The sequence below is a fragment of the Pleurodeles waltl genome, chromosome 12 (genome assembly GCF_031143425.1).
Source record: "Pleurodeles waltl isolate 20211129_DDA chromosome 12, aPleWal1.hap1.20221129, whole genome shotgun sequence".
Lineage (NCBI taxonomy): Eukaryota > Metazoa > Chordata > Amphibia > Caudata > Salamandridae > Pleurodeles > Pleurodeles waltl.
The window spans coordinates 45982733-46001862 of NC_090451.1; the positions used below are offsets into that span (position 1 = coordinate 45982733).

A 19130-nucleotide genomic window follows, 5' to 3' on the forward strand; every position below is an offset into this window, starting at 1 on the left:
AAAGCCCTGGAAGACTCTCCACTTGCTTAATGGGAAAACCTAAGCCGGATTCCGTGATCTCTCAGGCGGCACAACGCCGCTCAAAGAATCCCTCAGTGCCAATATCCTACCCGCCAGATAGAGAAGGATGCCATCTAGATAACATTGGCAAAATGTTCTCCTCCGTGGCAGCAATAACAGTCAAAGCTGCAAATTCATTAGCTATTCTAGGCAGATACGATAGACAAATGTGGTCAGATATATCCATATACATTGACCACTTACCTGAGGACGCTAAACTGGAGGCAAAGGTATTACAAGAAAGGGAACGGAACGGAGCCAAAATAATTGATTGTGCGATTGACATCTCCCTGATGAGATTCAGGCAGCTGGCGGGGGCAGCAGTGCTGCGCATGCATGTTTGGCTGAAATCTACCTCCTTTAGAACAGATGTACAGAGCAAGATACTTGATATGGCATATGAGGGGAATGCCTCTTTGGCAAACATGTAGAGGACGCTTTGCAATCTATCAAGGTGGAGACTGACACAGCCAGACCTCTGGGCACACTGCAGTACAAAAGACAGCCCTGGAAGCAGAGGAACTTATTCCTTTCACGGCGGATACCAGCCATATAGGCAACAGTATCAAAAAGGGGCTTTCGACAGCAGTACGGACAAGAGCAATACAGGTTACCACCAACAGCAGCCTATAGGAACCCCACAAGAGTAAGATCCTCAACCCGTGGCAGAGACACGGGCAGAAAACACTGACCGCACATTGACGCCAGCTACCAACCCCACTTGTGTAACAAAGATTGGAGGCCGCATAAGTTACCACATCCTTCAGTGGTCAATGATAACATCAGATAAATGGGTACTAGATATAGCATCCAAGGGGCATACTCTAGAATTCCTCCAGAAGCCTCCAAATACTCCCCCATCTGGACCCCCACCTCCACGTTTAAGGCAACTCCTCGTAGAAATATCTTCCATGATACATAAGGGAGCACTGGAGATCGTCCCAGCTCTGCAGGGGGACCGGGTTATTTTTCCTGCTTTTTTCTAGTGAAAAAACCTTCAGGGGATTGGCATCTCATATTAAATCTGAGGGCCTTAAGCAAGTTCCTGAAAAAAAACACATTTCGTATGGTAACGCTTCAGGACATTCTACGCCTCTTAAATATAGGAGATCACATGACATCTCTAGACCTCTGGGATGTGTACTTCCATATCCCAATATATTGAAATAATGGAACATTTCTCTGGTTCAAGGTAGCTGGTATGCATCTACAGTTTTGAGTCCTACCATTCGGGCTAAAATCAGCCCCCAGAATTTTTACCAAAGTGCTGGCCCCCCCAGTAGCAGCTCATCTAATGACAACTGAGGACACAGATGTTTCCATATTTGGACGACTGGCTCATAAAGGCATTCACAAGACATCAGGTGGTGTAACACACATCCGCTTGCCTACAGTTGTTCAAAAGTCTGGGCCTTACCGTCAACTATCAAAAGTCACTTTATCATTCCACAAAGCAGCTGAATTTCCTAGGAGCACTACTGGATACTACCCAAAGCAAAGCATTTCCATCCCAGGAGAGACAACGAAAAATTAGCAAAATGGATCACAAGCTATCAGTAAAAATGTTGCTACAAGTTACCCACGGGAATTATTTCTTCATGTGTTCCACTGGTTCCAAATTGCCGCCTACATATGCGACCTCTGCAGGAGCAACTAGACAGTCAGTGGCTCCCGGTGAATGGCTCATTCGAGGATCAGATTCAGATCACATCAAGAATAAAAACTGTCAAATCTGTCCAAGGGCCTCTCTTTCCTGCAACAAGTTCCGAATTTCATAATAACGACAGATGTGTCGCTTGAAGGTTGGGGCGCCCACCTTCAGGATTTGCAAATAAGTGGCAACTGGACACAGAAGGACAAAAATCTTCACATAAACCAACTGGAGCTGAAGGCAATCGATCTGGCACTAAGGGCTTTCTTGCGAAAAATCCAGAACTCAACAGTCCTCATAAGAATGGAAAAGACCACAAGTATGTTCTACCTGAACAAACAGGGAGACACAAAATCGTTAGGGCTCTCACATCAAGCCCAGAGCATTTGGAAGTGGGCCATAGAGAATCAAATTTCTCTGAAAGCAGCACATGTGCCGGGACAGTCCACCCTCCTGGCAGACTCATTGAGCAGAACAATCATCCTGTATCACAAGTGGGAACGTGACCAACAGGTTCTTGACCAGCTTTTCCAGAAATGGGGAAGCCGAATCTAGATCTTTTTACCACAAGCGGCATCCCTAAAAAGGGTCATGGGGAAATGCCTTTTTAATGAGATGGTCAGGAATCTATGTCTACGCTTTTCCACTGATTCTGTTGATTCCCAGGGTGATCAGCAAGAAGAAAACAGAGGAATGCCGTCTCCTCCTCGTTGCACACAAATTGCTCAGACAGTTCTGGTTCCTTCTAGATAGACATCAACCCTGCTGACCATGAAACAGGGGCAAGTCAGACATCCGGATCCTTCGTCTCTACACTTTTCGGCCTGGCTCCAATGAGTTTTCCACCTTTAACATTCGACCGGAATGCAGAGAAATATTGGCAAAAGCCAGGCCCGAAACTACCAATAAGACCTATAAGCCTAAATGGAAGCGCTTCTGCTTGTGGTGTGTTACTGTAGGAAAATTGCTCCCTGTTGCAGTTACCCCCCACTTTTTGCCTGATACTGATGCTGAGTTGACCGAGAAGTGTGCTGGGACCCTGCTAACCAGGCCCCAGCACCAGTGTTCTTTCACCTAAAATGTACCATTGTTTCCACGATTGGCACAACCCTGGCACACAGATAAGTCCCTTGTAAAAGGTACCAGTGGTATCAAGGGCCCTGTGACCAGGGAAGGTACCTAAGGGCTGCAGCATATGTTGTGCCACCTTAGGGGACCCCTCACCTAACACCTGCACACTGCCATTGTAGATTGTGTGTGTTGGTGGGGAGAAAAAGGCAAAGTCGACATGGTATCCCCCTCAGGATGCCATGCCTACAAAATGCTGCCTGTGGCATAGGTAAGTCACCCCTCTAGCAGGCCTTACAGCCCTAAGGCAGGGTGCACTATACCACAGGTGAGGGCATAGCTGCATGGGCAATATGCCCCTACAGTGTCTAAGCCTATTCTTAGACATTGTAAGTACAGTGTGGCCATATTAAGTATATAGTCTGGGAGTTTATCAAAAACGAACTCCACAGCTCCATAATGGCTACACTGAATACTGGGAAGTTAGGTATCAAACTTCACAGACTAATAAACCCACACTGATGCCAGTGTTGGATTTATTTAAAAAATGCACACAGAGGGCATATTAGAGATGCCCCCTGTATTTTACCCAATCCTTCAGTGCAGGACTGACTGGTCTGTGCCAGCCTGCTACTGAGAGACGAGTTTCTGACGCTCTGGGTTGAGAGCCTTTGTGCTCTCTGAGGCCAGAAACAAAGCCTGCACTGTGTGGAGATGCTTAACACCTCTCCCCTGCAGGAACTGTAACACCTAGCAGTGAGCCTCAAAGGCTCAAACTTCTTGTTACAGTGCCCCAGGGTTCTCCAGCTAGTGGAGATGCCCGCCCCCTGGACACAGCCCCCACTTTTGGCGGCAAGTCCAGGGGAGATAACGAGAAAAACAAAGAGGAGTCAACCACCAGTCAGGACAGCCCCTAAGGTGTCCTGAGCTGAGGTGACCCCTGCCTTTAGAAATCCTCCATCTTGATTTTGGAGGATTCCCCCAATAGGAATAGGGATGTGCCCCCCTCCCCACAGGGAGAAGGCACAAAGAGGGTGTAGCCACCCTCAAGGACAGTAGCCATTGGCAACCGCCCTCCCAGACCTAAACATACCCCTAAATTCAGTATTTAGGGGCTCCCCAGATCCCAGGAAATCAGATTCCTGCAACCTGAAAAAACAAGAAGGACTGCTGGCCTACAAGCCTGCAGAGAAGGAGGAAGACGACAACTGATTTGGCCCCAGCACTACCGGCCTGTCTCCTACTTTGAAAACCTGCTCCAGCGACGCATCCGACAGGGACCAGTGACCTCTGAAGCCTCAGAGGACTGCCCTGGAGTTAAGGACCAAGAAATTCCCGTGAACAGCGGCCCTGTTCAAAACCAGCTACTTCTTTGCAACAAAGAAGCAACTTTCAAAGACTGCACGCTTCCCGCCGGAAGCGTGAGACTTCACACTTTGCACCCGATGCCCCCGGCTCGAGATCCAGAGAACAGACACCTCAGGGAGGACTCCCCGGCGACTGCAAGCCCGTGAGTAACCAGAGACGACCCCCCTGAGCCCCCACAGCGATGCCTGCAGAGAATCCAGAGGCTCCACCTGACCGCGACTGCCTGTAACAAGGGACCCGACGCCTGGAACCAACACTGCACCCGCAGCCCCCAGGACCTGAAGGAACCGAACTTCAACGCTAGAGTGACCCCCAGGTCCCTCCATTGTTTTCTACCTGAAACCCGACGCCTGCTTTGCACACTGCACCCGGCCGCCCCTGTGCCGCTGAGGGTGTGTTTTGTGTGCCTACTTCTGTCCCCCCCAGTGCTCTACAAAACCCCCATGGTCTGCCCCCGAGGACGCAGGTACTTACCTGCTGGCAGACTGGAACTGGAGCACCCCTATTCTCCATAGGCACCTATGTGTTTTTGGCACCTCTTTGACCTGTGCAACTGACCAGCCCTGAGCTGCTGGTTTGGTAACTTTGGGGTTGCCGTGAACCCCCAACGGTGGGCTGCCTATGTCCCAGAACTGAGACTTGTAAGTGTTTTACTTACCTCCTAATCTAACATTTACTTACCTCCCCCAGGAACTGTTGATTTTTGCACAGTGTCCACTTTGAAAATAGCTTATTGCCATTTTTACAAAGACTGTACAAGATATTGTTTTCATTCAAAGTTCCTAAAGCATCTAAGTGAAGTACCTTACATTTATAGTTTTTAATGTAAATCTTGAACCTGTGGTTCTTAAAATAAACTAAGAAAATATATTTTTCAATATAAAAACCTATTGGCCTGGAGTAAGTCTTTGAGTGTGTGTTCCTCATTTATTGCTTGTGTGTGTACAACAAATGCTTAACACTACCCTCTGATAAGCCTATTGCTCGACCACACTACCACAAAATAGAGGTTTAGAATTATCTACTTTTGCCACTATCTTACCTCTAAGGGGAACCTTTGGACTCTGTGCATACTATTCCTTACTTTGAAATAGTGCATACAGAGCCAACTTCCTACAGTTGCTGTGGGAATCCATCCTATGGCATCACCACTGGAGCATATACTTCCTTATTTATTATATTTGGCAAAATCCGGACTTTCTTATTCATCAATAAAAGTACCTGTGGCGCCATTTTCAAGATTCCAGCGCTCTCATCAGGGGCCCTCGTTATACTCTTCCAGGATTGTTAAACAATTCCTCAAGGGTCTTTTTAGAGCGTTTCCTCCAGTGTGTAAACCTCCGCCATTATGGTTTTTAAACATAGTTTTAGGACAACTCATGAAGCCACCTTTCGACCCGATTCACAGGTCAGAATTAGAATTCCTTACTTGGAAGATATCAGTTTTAGTAGCTTTCACATCAGTGAAAAGGGTGCGTTACATACAAGCCTTCACCATCAAGTAACCTTTTTTTCAGTTCACTCCAAGTGGTGTTATACTTCAAACAAACCCTAAGTATATACTAAAGGTACCATCAAATTTCCATCTGAATGAGCCGGTGATTTGAAGAACGTGTTTTCCTAATCCGCAAACAGCAGCAGAAAAGGCTCTGCATTCGTTAGATGTAAAAAGATGTCTAAAGTTTTATCTTCAAAGAATGCATCGAATACGAAAATCAGACCAGCTATTCGTAGCATATGGAGATGCAAGGAAAGGCTCCGCTGTCTCTAAGCAGACCATCGCTAGATGGATTCGACGGACTCTACAATTTTGTCATTCTCAGCCAGGAAAGCCTTTATGTAGTAGGATTAAAGCCCACTCTACCAGAGCGGTGGCCACATTGGCAGCTCTGTTTGCTGGAGTACCCCTGCAGCATATTTGCAGGGGAGCAACATGGTCCAGTAAACATACATTTACGAATCACTACTGCCTGGATGAGATGAACAAAGCAGATACAGCCGTCAGACAAGCAGTGCTAAGACATCTATTCAATTAAGGTGAGCCTGTCTGGTTATCCAACCTTCCACTTAATATGTATGTTGTCAGTACTCGTCCACTATTATTGTTAATATTGCTATTCTTATTATTGTTATTAACATTCTCAATGTATATATTGCTCTCAAATATTAACTGAATGTATCATCATTGCTATTATTATTGTTATAATCAGTGAAGTTATTGTCAAAATAAGCACAATTGCTGCTCACTATTCTGATTCAAGCATGTGAATCTATGAAAGATGCAGTACTGGAGAAGAAAATTGGTTACTTACCTGTAACTATGGTTCTCAAGTATTGGTATCTTTCTTAGATTGACATCCAATCCACCCTCCTCCCCTTAGAGGCTCTCCTCATATATGAAACTATATACTTCACACTCGTACTAGAAAATCTGAGGGAAACAGCCTCAGTTGGGAGTGTTCTAGAAGGTGCTGTTGCCTGATTGGTTGTAGTTCAGATTTGGTTCTTTTTTTTAAAAAAGAACATGGTTAGGCTATAACAGTGCCTGTCTATACCATTGAGGCCTTAGTACACTTACTGCTATATATATTTAAGGTTACCGTGGGACTCCCAACTCGACAACAGGGATGATTCAAGCATGTGAATCTATGAAAGATACCAATACTGGAGAACCATAGTTACAGGTAAGTAACCAGTTTTCCTTGAAAAGGTGCGACTAAGCAGAGCTCAGTGGAGACTCCCTAGTAACCAGTTTTTTGGGGGATGATGTCATCTTGCATTCCTCTCATTCCATTCTGCCGACTGCAAATGCGACCAATCTAGGTGGAACTGGACAGCCAGTGGGCGCAGGCCACGGGTTCCTTCAACGATACCATCACAGTTACAGACGCAATGGTCAAGGCTCTATCTGGGTGGACTTAGAGTCTACATCTGTCAGTAAGACTGTCACTCATAACTCCACCCTCTCCATGGGTAATCACTGCCGACACCTCCATGGAAGGATGGGGAGCCTACCTTTAAGACCTGCAGGTCAGGGGCAAATGGAAAAGACTGCACAAGAGTTATCACATCAGCCTGCTAGAGCTCAAGGCAGTAAGCATGGCCCTTCAGGCTTTCCTTCCAAGGATAAATAATTCCCCGGTGCTGATACAGACAGACAACACAACAACAATGCACTACAGCAACAGGCAGGGTGGGACCTAGTCTCTCCTCCTATCTCGAGAATCACAACATATTTGGAACTAGTCCATCCTTCACGGAGTGCATCTACGAGCGGAGCATGTTTCAGGAAAACAGAATGTGTTAGCAAACACTCTCAGCAGATTGAAAACATACAACCATGAATTGGAGTTTGATCAGGAAACAATAGATCAGATATTCTCTTGGTGGGGCAAACCAAACCTCGACCTATTTGCAATTCCACAGAATACCCAATGCTGATGCTGTGCAAGTCGGTATCACCATCCGGAATCATAGGGGGGAATGCATTTTTGATGACATGGTCAGGAATATATGCTCACATTTTTCGCCCATTCCCCTCATTCCAAGAGTTGTATCAAAGATCAAGACTGAGAGGTGCAGGATACTCCGGATAGCCCGGGCATGGCCGCCCCAGCATTGGTTTTACAGAGCTGCTTCTCCTCTCAGCGCCCCCACATTCTGTTACAGACAACACCTTTCCTCCGGACAATGAACAAGGGTCAAGTGTTGCATCCGGATCCAGGATCTCTTCACTTCTGAGCTTGGCTACTGAACCCAATGAATTCGACCAAAGCCAGAGCAGAGACTACAAACAAAACCTACCATCTTAAGTGGAAAAGATTTTGTGTATGGTGCCAACAAGCTAAAGTTCATTCACTGTCGTCAATGCCTGAACAGATCCTCCTGTATCTACTGCACTTGTCTAGATCCGGATTGGGTCATGCTCTCATCAAGGTGCACTTAGCTGAAATATCATGATATAGACGGTCTGACAAGTCACCCTCTTTTAGTCTGCCAGAATTATGAAACAATTCCTCAAAGGTCTTTTTTGAGTTTTCCCACCAGTCAGACCAACTCCTCCATTGTGGCAGCTGAACGCCATATTATTGCAGTTGATGAAGCATCCATTTGAACCTGTTCACAGGGCAGATGTAAAGTTTATTTTATGGAAGGTCGCTCTTCCCTCAGCTAGAAGAGTTGGCGTGATCCAAGCCTTTGCCATACAGGACCCATTTCTTCAGTTTAAGGAAGATAGCGTAATCCTTCGGACAAATCCAAAGTTTATCCCCAAAGCCCCTTTGAACTTTCACATCAATCAACCAGTCATTTTGGAATCATTCCTTCGGAACCTAATCACACCTGCTGACAAGCTCTTCACTCTCTGGACATCAAAAGGTGCCTCAAATTTTATCTAGACAGGACCAAGGATTTTAGAAAAGCATGGATTTGAGAAAATCTAACCAGTTGTTTGTGGCATTTAGCGCTCCAAGAAAAGGACAGCCTGTCTCCAAACAGGCTATTGCTAGGTGAATATCTAGCGCATTCATTTTTGCCACAGCACAGCAGGAAAGCCTTTACAGACACCAACAGATGCTCATTCAACTAGATCTGTTGCGAGCTCAACAGCACTGCTTGCTGGTGTGCCTCTTCAAAACAGTTGCAGAGCAGCCACCTGGAAGAACACACACACCTTCACGAAGCACTACTGCCTAGATGCAGCACCTCAAGGGGATGTGGCAGTGGGTCAAGCAGTACTAAGACATTATTCCAGTAACGGGGAGCTTTTTTCCTCTTTTCTTCCCACCATCCCAGTATTAGTTCCACACATTGTATAATGCTTATTTAATATTGCTTTGGCATAACAACATTCAATTCTAGGCGTCATTCGCTATATAAGTAAGACTCAAATTATTTTTATACAAACCTATTTATCCATGGTAATGACTGATACGTGTAAACGTAACATTACAATGTGCTTCACTACTGCTAGCTTCTCTGATTCAAGCATGAAAAATCTATGAAACTTCCAATACTGGAGTAAGAAAATAAGGGCCAGATGTAGGTAGAAAAGATTTTGCGAGGTGCAAATTGCGAGTCCCAGCGACTCGCAATTTGCACCTCGCAAAATGTTATGCAGAAAGGGGTCTCAGACACCTTCTGCGACTCGCTATGGGGTCGCAAAGACCCACCTCCTAAATATTTATGAGGTGGGTCGCAGTTTGCGACCCCATAGCGAGTCTAGGCACTCACGGGGACGGTGGCCTGCTGGAGACAGCAGACCACCATGTCCGTGACTGATTTTCAATAAAGCAGTTTTTTTTTTCTCTTTGCAGCCCGTTTTCCTTAAAGGAAAACGAGCTGCAAATAGAAAAAATACCGAAACCTTTTAGTTTCGTTTTTTTTCAGAGTAGGCAGTGGTCTGAAAAAAAAAATTTGTGAGCATTCACAAAGGGGAAGGGGTCCCATGGGGACCCCTTCCCGTTTGCGAATGAGTTACCATCCACTTCAAGTGGATGGTAACTGCAAGTTGATTTGCGACCGCTTTCGCGGTCACAAATCAACTCTACATCGCGGTGCGACTCGCAAATAGGAAGGGAACACCCCTTCCTATTTGCGAGTCTGAAACACATTTTGCGAGTCGGTACCGACTCGCAAAATGTGTTTCTGCATCGCGTAAGGGCTTTTGCGCCTCGCAAATGGCGTTTTTCGCCATTTACGAGGCACAAAAGCCTTCCTACATCTGGCCCTAAGTTACTTACCTGTAACTGTATTTCTCCAGTATTGGAATCTTTCATAGATTCACAAGCGATTCTCCGACCTAAACTGAGAGGCTCACCATTCTCTCCATCTATCTTTGATTCTCCACCACTTGTGCTTTGGAAAATCTGAGGGACTGCAGCGTCTCACAGGAGTGTTCTACAGGGCAAAGCAGCCTTACTGGATGAAACCTATGCTTGATGTATTTTTTTCAAATAGACTAGGATATGCTTTGAAGTGAAGGGCCTAAGGCCTTCATACATTATACTTAACATTACATTGCTTTTATAAGATACAGGGGGACTCAGATCTTGACAACTGAGAATGATTCAAGCATGCGAATCTATGAAAGATTCCAATACTGGAGAACTACAGTTAGAGGTATGTAACGTATTGTCATCTCTAGCGAGTTCTGAATCCTATATACTCACAATACCCGCTTCCTATACTAGACACATTATTATAATATAAAGGTATGTCATTATTAATATGGCAGGCCTTTTGGCTTTGCCAAGCTGTCACCAGACTGGTAAAAGGAGCAACATGTTATATTCCACCATGTAACACCACTGAAATCAATGTGAACAGTACCATTCTGCAATACAAGTCATAACCCGCCACTGAAGTCGATGGGGGTAGTGCCAACAGTCAGTTTTTATTATACTGTAAGACCTTGCACTGTCAACCATTACCATTGCCAGTGAAGCATTACATTGATTAACGTATGTCCTAGAGTCGTTCTGTTGCCATTAAAACACTACTACTGCAGCTTTAGGTCCAACCAATAAGGGTCTGTGCACTTCAGAGCAGCAGTAGTGCAATAAGGTGATAGCTGTACTGCAGTACATGCAGAAAATTGGAGAAACTGAAAAATCTGTCTTGACTGATGCGCTTCAGTGCATACCTGCTTCTCCACAGATTACCAACCCTACACTGGAAGTTCTGGATAAAGTCATGAATTGCCTTTTTGCTTTTTATTGTGCCTGTATGGTGATTTGGCATTTAAGCCTTATCCTTAAGTACTTGTACATAAGCACTTTTTTGGGGCCACAGCAGTGACGGTGTACGGGTGCTAGCCTGCGTTCAGCTGCGTCAGACTTGCGGTGCCGTTACAATTGTTGGCTTGATGGAGAATGGTGGTGGATCGGAAACTCAAAAATGGTGCAAAACAGGCAGCGTCATCTTCCCCCTTGACCCTCATAACTTACCAATCCACTGGTTAGAAGAGCTTTCAACTTCATTGCATGTGACTCCATCGCAGAGTTCTCTTGCCAGTGGGCTGTGCGCACTCACATTGTAGAACCGCATGGCTTCAAAAGCTGTAGTGATTGACAAACAGAAGGATTCAGCAGTGGGAAAGTAGTGATTATTTAAGTTACATATGTGAAATGTTAAGTTTTATATGTGAAATCTGATGCAGTCTCGCAACCTGATTAGATTTAGGACATTATTTCAGGAGTATATTTGCTTCTGACTGGCTATTAGCAATACAGCCTACACGTTTATTAACAACATGACAAAAATATATTGGTAAAACAGATACTTCGAGAAACACATGCTATTATCCTGGCCTATTACATACTATAGGTATATAGCACACGTCTGAATTAGTTGAGTACTAAGACAGTGCTATAAGGAGAGCATAACCAAGATAACTGTGTGTCTGTTAGCTGCCTGCATACCTGGTTTGGTTAACCACTGGCAAAGCACTCATACCATAATGATAACTTTAGCTTACTTGCACTTATTAAGCTCTAAACCAATAATGTAAGAGAGTTATAACTACCCACAAACTTAAGGCAATGGTCTTCAAAAATGTTCATGCTATGCCTCATTTGCATAGAATAATTTCACTTGCTCCCACCCACTAAAATGACAAATAATTCTTCTCATACTTGTTTTGCAAAATGCTACATATTGCAGACAAGCTAAGAATTTTAGTGGGGTATGAAGGAACACCCCTCTCAGTAATGCAGGCAAAACTAAGGCAGGCCAAACACTTCAGGCCAAATTGCCAGGTGGAAGGGTGTTTTAAAAGAAAAGTATTATAATATATCCCTCAAGGTATTTCAGTTCATTCCAGAGTCAAGACCAAGATTGTGTTTCTTAGAGATTGTTGTTGCTCAATATGGCATCTCAGTGCATGGTACGTGGTGGAAAGGCAGTGCACACCACATTTCGTAATGCAAGAACTGAAAACTTCAACCTTAATCACCATACAGAAAACTCTGTTGGCCCGTTATGGTCCATGGAGAAATGCACCATACTTGGAGAAGCTAAGGCTTTTCTTAAAAAGAGGGAGAGGGAGAAACACCAACAGCTAATCACTCTGGAGATTAATATCCAAGCACTCATACGTGACTGTTGGGCAGATCATACAGGCAGGGTCCGATATCATATAGTGGTAGATTGGGCCTCTGTAAGAAAAACCTGTCTGGAAGAGGCTCGTGAATGTCGGATCACCTCAACCCGGAGGGTCTATGAATGGTGAGACAAATAAACAAAACAACTTTACTGACTGTCCACTGGGGACGTCGCTTCCAGAGTGAGCCCTGACCTGCTTGATGTTAACGACAAGCGGGTGCATAAAGCAGCAGAGATCATGTCCACCTTCACTACTTGTTACTACTCTCTCCTCTTATTGAGGACCTCCCCTTGCTGACACCGAGTGTGCTCGGCCAATCACTCAAAGAACATAAATTGGGTCGCCCCCCTGACCAGTGTACCTACTACAACATTTTCTCCCTAATAAATGCTGAAATTAAGATCTATGCCAAAATAGTGGTAAACAGGCTTCTTGAGGTGCTAACTCACTAGTCCATCCAGACCAATGTGGCTTTATTCCCCCCGCTCTACCACTGCATCCGGAGAGTGCATTGTGCCCTGGAACAACTTCATCAGCTCAAAGACTCCAGCACCCTTATGCTTACAGATTTTTAAAAAACAAAAAACATATGGCTCATTTGATTGTTAGTTCCTGAATGGGATGCTGACACACATGTGGTTTGGACCCCACTTTGGGACTAGTGTTAAGGCCCTTAACGCCCGCCCCAAGCACAAGAGAGAGTAAATGGTATTTTATCACCCCCAATTTGCAATCCTTAATGAGCCCAGACAGGGATATCCCTTGTCCCAACTCATTTTGGTCCTTGAAATAGAAGCTGTGGCAGTGTGGATCAGATGTGATGCTTGTGTGCGTCTTCCAATAGGATGACAGAATGAAGAATCAAATGTACTCTCATTCTTAACCCGCCCCTCCAGATAATAGGCCCCTAACTGATCTATGTGCCTGACCTCTACGGTGAAGCCTCTGCCTCAAATGTAACTGTTCCAAATGTCTCTTAGTCCCACTTGAAGGGGATAAGGAAATTACAGACTGGCAGTCTTATCTTCAGATAGATAGGCTTGGCTTTCAGCACTTAGGCGGGCACTTCTCCTTGGAAACTAGCCTTATGTGGAGCCTTAATCTTAATCCACTAAGCGCCAAGCTTCTGCTTAGCATCGTGGGCAGAGTGGCCCTCTTCAAAACGATGGTCCATCCACAGTTCCTCTATGCCCTACAAAGCTTCTCATTAACAATTACCTAAAGGTAGTTTATAGACCTTATGGCCAGGGTGCATTGCTTCTTATGGGTAAACCACACCCCATGCATTGCATCTAATAAATGTATGCAATCTACCTATGATGGTGGGATGGGCACGGCTGGTTTGCACTTATGGAACTGGGCATCAGAAATCCTGGTGTTAAATGACTGGCTGAGTGGCATGTAGGATGACTCGGCATTCTGAGCAGAGGTTTTTCTATTTGGCTGATATAGTATAGGGTTGTTGTATGGGTCTTCCGTCCCCTGCTCACTCCTAGAGGCAACCAGGATACTCTTTTAGGGGATCTCTATTAATAATCATAAGCACTGAATATTCTCACTCACGTGCAGGGAGTTCAAAGCAGTTCTTTTTAAGTTACAATTCTTACAGTATCTTCACATTCACAAAGGCCAGGTGGAACATGTAACAAAAATATAAAATTTGCCAGTCACATTAAGTTACTTTAAAAACTGGAAGGAAAAAGGCATAAACCTTTAAATGTCACTAAGAATAATTAAAAGTGACCTTTTACAAAAGCTCTTCACAAACGCTTTTTGACTTCTTTTACAGTAAATGATAGGAAAAGATAGGGCAATGCAACTTGTTAGGCTGCAGCACTGAAACAATGAGAATAGAAAACAGCACCCTTACCTCCAGTGACCCATCAAGCCTTGCAATTTACCCAGTTCTTTTTTCTGCTCCTGCTGACAGGACCCTGGAGTAGAGCTCTGCTTTTTTAGGGCTTTTTACTTTTTCACCAGTTTCTTTCCAAAAATGATTCACTCAACCTCTTTTAGGGCAAAGAGTATTTTTTTAAATATTTTGCTGACAGGATATATATATTTTTTCACAAATGCCACCTCTTTTAGCGAAATGTCCAGAATGTGGTACAAAAAATGTCTAAAATAGACCCGCACAGGATTTATATCCTCTTTTTTCCAAGACTCCCTTGACCCTAAGATGTGTTCATGTAGGACCCTCCCTGGACGCACTTTGAGAGAGCGGCTCGCCTGCATGCTCAATTAGAGCAACAGGGAAGGCATGATTCCTTGGCTGGAGAGACATCTTAGGAGTGAGGAGAGACCGGTCCCCTATACCAGTGCCCCATTTCACCCTCCGAGGACTCCTGCGTAGGGAGATCCAAAAGGAGAAGGTCTGGTGAGAAACGATGTCCCCAGTCAACGTCTAGGACATCAACATTGAGAAAAGGTACTGCACATACTTACTCGCCATCAAGGAATGGTTTGACATTGATAACACATAGGACATCGAGGAGGAGGGTACCTTTGATTTTGAGATATTCTACATTGAGACATCACTCCACTTTTTTAATGAAGGCAGCCCAATTGCTTTCATGTATGAAATGTCACTGAATCCCATCTGAAACAGACTCTGGGTACTCCAGAACCTACTCGCCATCCAGACTGGCATCTCCATTCATTATTCTCGATTCAGCAATACCTCCTCAATGGAGACTTCTCGTCCACCTCCTTCTACGCCACCTCCTCCTCCATTTCCGCCTCCCCAATAGGCAAGTCCAGTGGTAATTCCGCCACCAAATCCTCCAGCCACATTGCTTCTTTCCTACTACAGTCCCCTATACCAGTGCCGTATCCACCAAAGCACCCTAGATCTTGCTCCCATCATACCAGACCTTGAAGCAGCAAATCTAGGTCAAGGCCAAGGTCAAGATCTCACTTCACATGTCACCATTCAAGATCCCCAGGAGATCCCACTAAAGGGGAAGACAGATTTCTTTATCTAGATCGAGATTCTCACTATTATCATCACACAAACTCCACTTTCAGGCTATATCCGCCTACATTATCAGACTCATCTTTAGCAAAAATATCTCCTGTCAGTGATATAAACACTTTCCAGGGGTTCTTATCAGGGGCACCAATAAATAAAATATTGACTGGCCGACTACCACAGCCACCACATCTGTAATTTTCGAAACACTCCATCAAAGGTCTGCCACTAGACCATTGCTATCTTTGGTTCCAGGTCTTCTAGAACCAGGTATTAAGCTATTTTGACACCCCTTCTGTTAAGGCTGCACCCTCATACCTACAGAACAAATACAAACCTCTAGATCAGGATCCATCATTTATTTTTACAGATCCTACACCAGACTCTGTCATCATCTCTGTTGCTCAAACGGTGCATACCACAGCCCCCCGTGGGCAGAAAAATGTGCGCTACCTCCTCTGTAACTATGAAGGCTGCTAGCCCAACTGCTCTTCTTGGGCGATATGATGCAGAAGTTAATTCCAAGTTGATGGAATGGCCGATATTGGCCTAAACTGAAAAAACAAAATACCTGGCTCGTAGTAATCATACACCTTCACTGGCATTGGTGCAGTCTTCCCAACAATGTATTCTCGGAAAGCCTGGAACTTGACACAAGTCATACAGTGACTGTGAATCTGTGGAGAAAAACAATGCAAACTGCAATGATTCATGGTACAGCAGAGGGGCACGCAGTTTGGTAAATGCTTAGGGTAATTCAACATGACTGCTAGTGTTTCAGATAAAGAGAGCTAAACATGCAGAAGCACATTCAGGCAAGCTTTAGAATTTGTCTCAGTTGGATTACTGCTTAAATTGTCTGTGATGACTACATTTACAAAGGGGAAATGGGGAGAAAGCTGAGACAACTTTAGACAAAAGCCATCCCTTTATAATAGTCCCTAACAAATATTAGTTATATGTGCTCTTCAACTATGTATTACCTCCAATCCCTTGAAAACCTGAGTGGTTTCTCAGTGAGCCTACACTCTTCCACTGAAAGTACCATGACCAAACTACAATGCAGCAACTTAATCCTAGACTACTGCTGATGGGCATCATATTAGCACAGTACTAACAAAAATTGCCTGAGTCTTTAAGATGCTGTGATGCTTTCAATCCCAGAAACTGATTGTTGCCTCTTAGTGCCAGTACTTTTTTCTGAGCTGTGGAAGTCAGACCAAGGCTTTTGTTTTTACTCAATTTACATAACTTTTTCTATTAGAACTTACAACCTTGCAACTTCATTCAATGTTTTTCATCACAGGAAAATATTTCCAGCTTTTTTTGGCTTTTCCAGTGACTTTTTTCCCCACTGTTTGTGAAGTGCCTTTTTTGTGGCAGGAAAAATAAGTTTTGGATCTCTATTAGGTTTTAAGTGGTCTGCCTTTCAAGATCCCATTTCACTGCTGAATGTGAATATTTTGTGAAAGAGTCCAAAAGGACTCTTAAAGATTGTGCGGGCATCAGATTGATGGGGCAAACTTGAAGACCTGGTGGCCAAGGAGAAGGAAAAGGTGAAATGGGTCTTATTGTAGGGTTCTTTCAGTACTGTGACTAACCCACGGCCACAGAGGACTCTTAAAGGGGAAGATCCAGGGAGAAAATATCCACAGGGGAGGGAAAGCAAAGCTATTGTCATTCCCACTACTTTTGTTGCTATTGATTCAAATCAGTATCTAGGAGATTGATGCCACTTAACGGTACAGCGCTGATATATTTGTTAATGGTAGTCAGATCTTTGTCAACTTTGACACCAACGCTCCACAACCTCTCAGTAATCCTTTATCGGGTGGATACAGAATCTACCTCTGGATTCCTCACCTTTTGAATATCGTTGCCCCAGCTTTCCACAGAAACTTAATTGACAGGTCTCTCACACGACGAGGACGTTGCAAAGCCAATGGCTCAGCATGTGACCTTGCGTGACATCACTGGAGCCATAAGAAGCCCACGTTGTCGTGCTGACATCTGTTTGCACCCGATTTTTACGTGCCTTTGAGGCGAACGAGTGAAACTAACTCAAAATTGTAATTACAGCTTATACAGCCTTTAACCAAATATTTATATATAAAAAACTGAAGTTATATATACAAAACCTTTTGGTTTATGCAGACAAGCAACGGGGAAGAAGTGGGGAAGTCAGTGAGGAATCCAAAGGCAGATACTGTATCCACCAGAAAAAGCGTTACCGAAGTTAAGTAACATGTTCTTCTGATGCATACATCTACCTGCGGATTCCTTACCTTTTGAATGGAGTACCCAAACAGTCCCACACTCAGAGAAGGGTCAATGCATGCCTATAACAAAAAATCCTGCAAAACAGAACGAGCAAAGTGACCATCTCTTTTCACTTCAGAGTCTAGACAATAGTGCTTCGCAGAAGTGTTAACAAAGGCTCAAGTTGCCGCTTTACAGATGTCAACCACAGGGACACCTCTATCTAAAGCAGAAGTAGAAGGTGTAGCTGTAGTGGAATGAGTTCTAATATCTTCTGGAGGTTCCTTATGAGCCATGACACAGCAGATCTTGATGCAAAGAATGGTTCACCGTGATAATGTCCTCTTATAGTGCATTTTTCCTTTCATCTTGCCCACATAGCTAACAAACAGCTGATCATCTAGCCTGATATCACAAGTCCTGTCCACATAAAAGCTAACAGCCATTTGGGGTCCAATCGATGAATTCTTCCCTCTTCCTTAGATGGATGTGGAGGAGGATAGACAGTAGGAAGGATGACAAACTGGCTCAAGTTGAAGAGAGTAACCACCTTTGGCAGAAAAGCAGCCATGGTTCTTAACACCAACTTATCAGGATAAAAGGTCAGGAAAGGAGGCTTAGCACTTAAAACCTGCAACTCACTAACTCGTCTAGCAGACGGTATATCAATCAGAAAAGCTGTCTCGGAAGTAGCTAACTTTAAAGGACAACCATGCAAAGGTTCAAATGGAGGACACCTAAGATAAGTAAGCACCAAATTAAGATCCTACTGAGGCATAATGAATGGAGTGGAAAGATACTTGTTAGTAAGTCCCTTAACAAATCTCAACACAATAGGGACTTAAACAGAGAAGGCTGATCAGGTAAACAAAGAAATGTCAAAAGGGTAGATATATAACCCTTAACTATTGCAACTTCACAGCCTTGCTAAGCCAAGGAAAGTGCAAAACATCAGATAAATGGCCCTTTAAAGGGTCTATATATTTCTCACTACACCACTTTACAAACTTGGACCACCTTCCAGAATAAACTGATTTGGTGGCATGTCTTCTGGCTTATAAAATAACACCCACCGCATCAAGGGGGCGTGGAGGGGGAGACCTCGGTTGCCCTGTTCAATCTCCAGGCATATAGGTACAGGCTCTGGAGTTGGGAGTGTACAACCTGCCCCTGTAACTGCGAGAGGAGGTCTGCCCTGTGAGGGAGAAGGAGTGGAGGGCACAGTGAGAGGTGAAGGACGTCTGTGTACTACACTCTTCATGGCCAATCCGGGGTTATTAATATGTCCTAGGCCCGGTCTTGGTGAATCTTCCTCAGACCCAGAGGAATCAAGGGTTTTGGGGGACATACAAAAACAGCTGGGAGCCCCAGTCCATTTCCTCCAAAGCTCAGTGCATCGGGTACTCAAGGCTGCAGAATGATGGACAATGCATGTTCTCTTGAGTGGCAAAAAGGTCTATCCCGGGGGTCCCCCATAACTGAAAAATGTAAAGAACTACTTAGAGATGGAGATGCCACTTGTGATCTACTGAAAAATGCCAGCTGAGACTGTTTGCACATACACTGAAAATGCCAACTCAATGATTAGCCATCATACAACCCGGATGATCCTGACACAGTGCCTCTTCTGCAGAGACGATACAACCCAG

General features: G+C 44.4%; 1 protein-coding gene across 2 annotated transcripts in view; it reads right to left on the bottom strand.

Annotated features, from left to right (window-relative positions):
• The window catches only part of CPAMD8 (C3 and PZP like alpha-2-macroglobulin domain containing 8), a 1104327-nt gene that overhangs the window by 126977 nt on the left and 958220 nt on the right, over positions 1-19130 (bottom strand). For both annotated transcript variants that reach the window (XM_069217904.1, XM_069217903.1), the window contains exons 38-39: positions 15794-15899; positions 11095-11205 (exon numbers count right to left, since the gene is read on the bottom strand). In XM_069217904.1, the coding sequence (XP_069074005.1) occupies positions 11095-11205; positions 15794-15899 (217 nt within the window). The remainder of the gene's footprint in view (positions 1-11094; positions 11206-15793; positions 15900-19130) is intronic.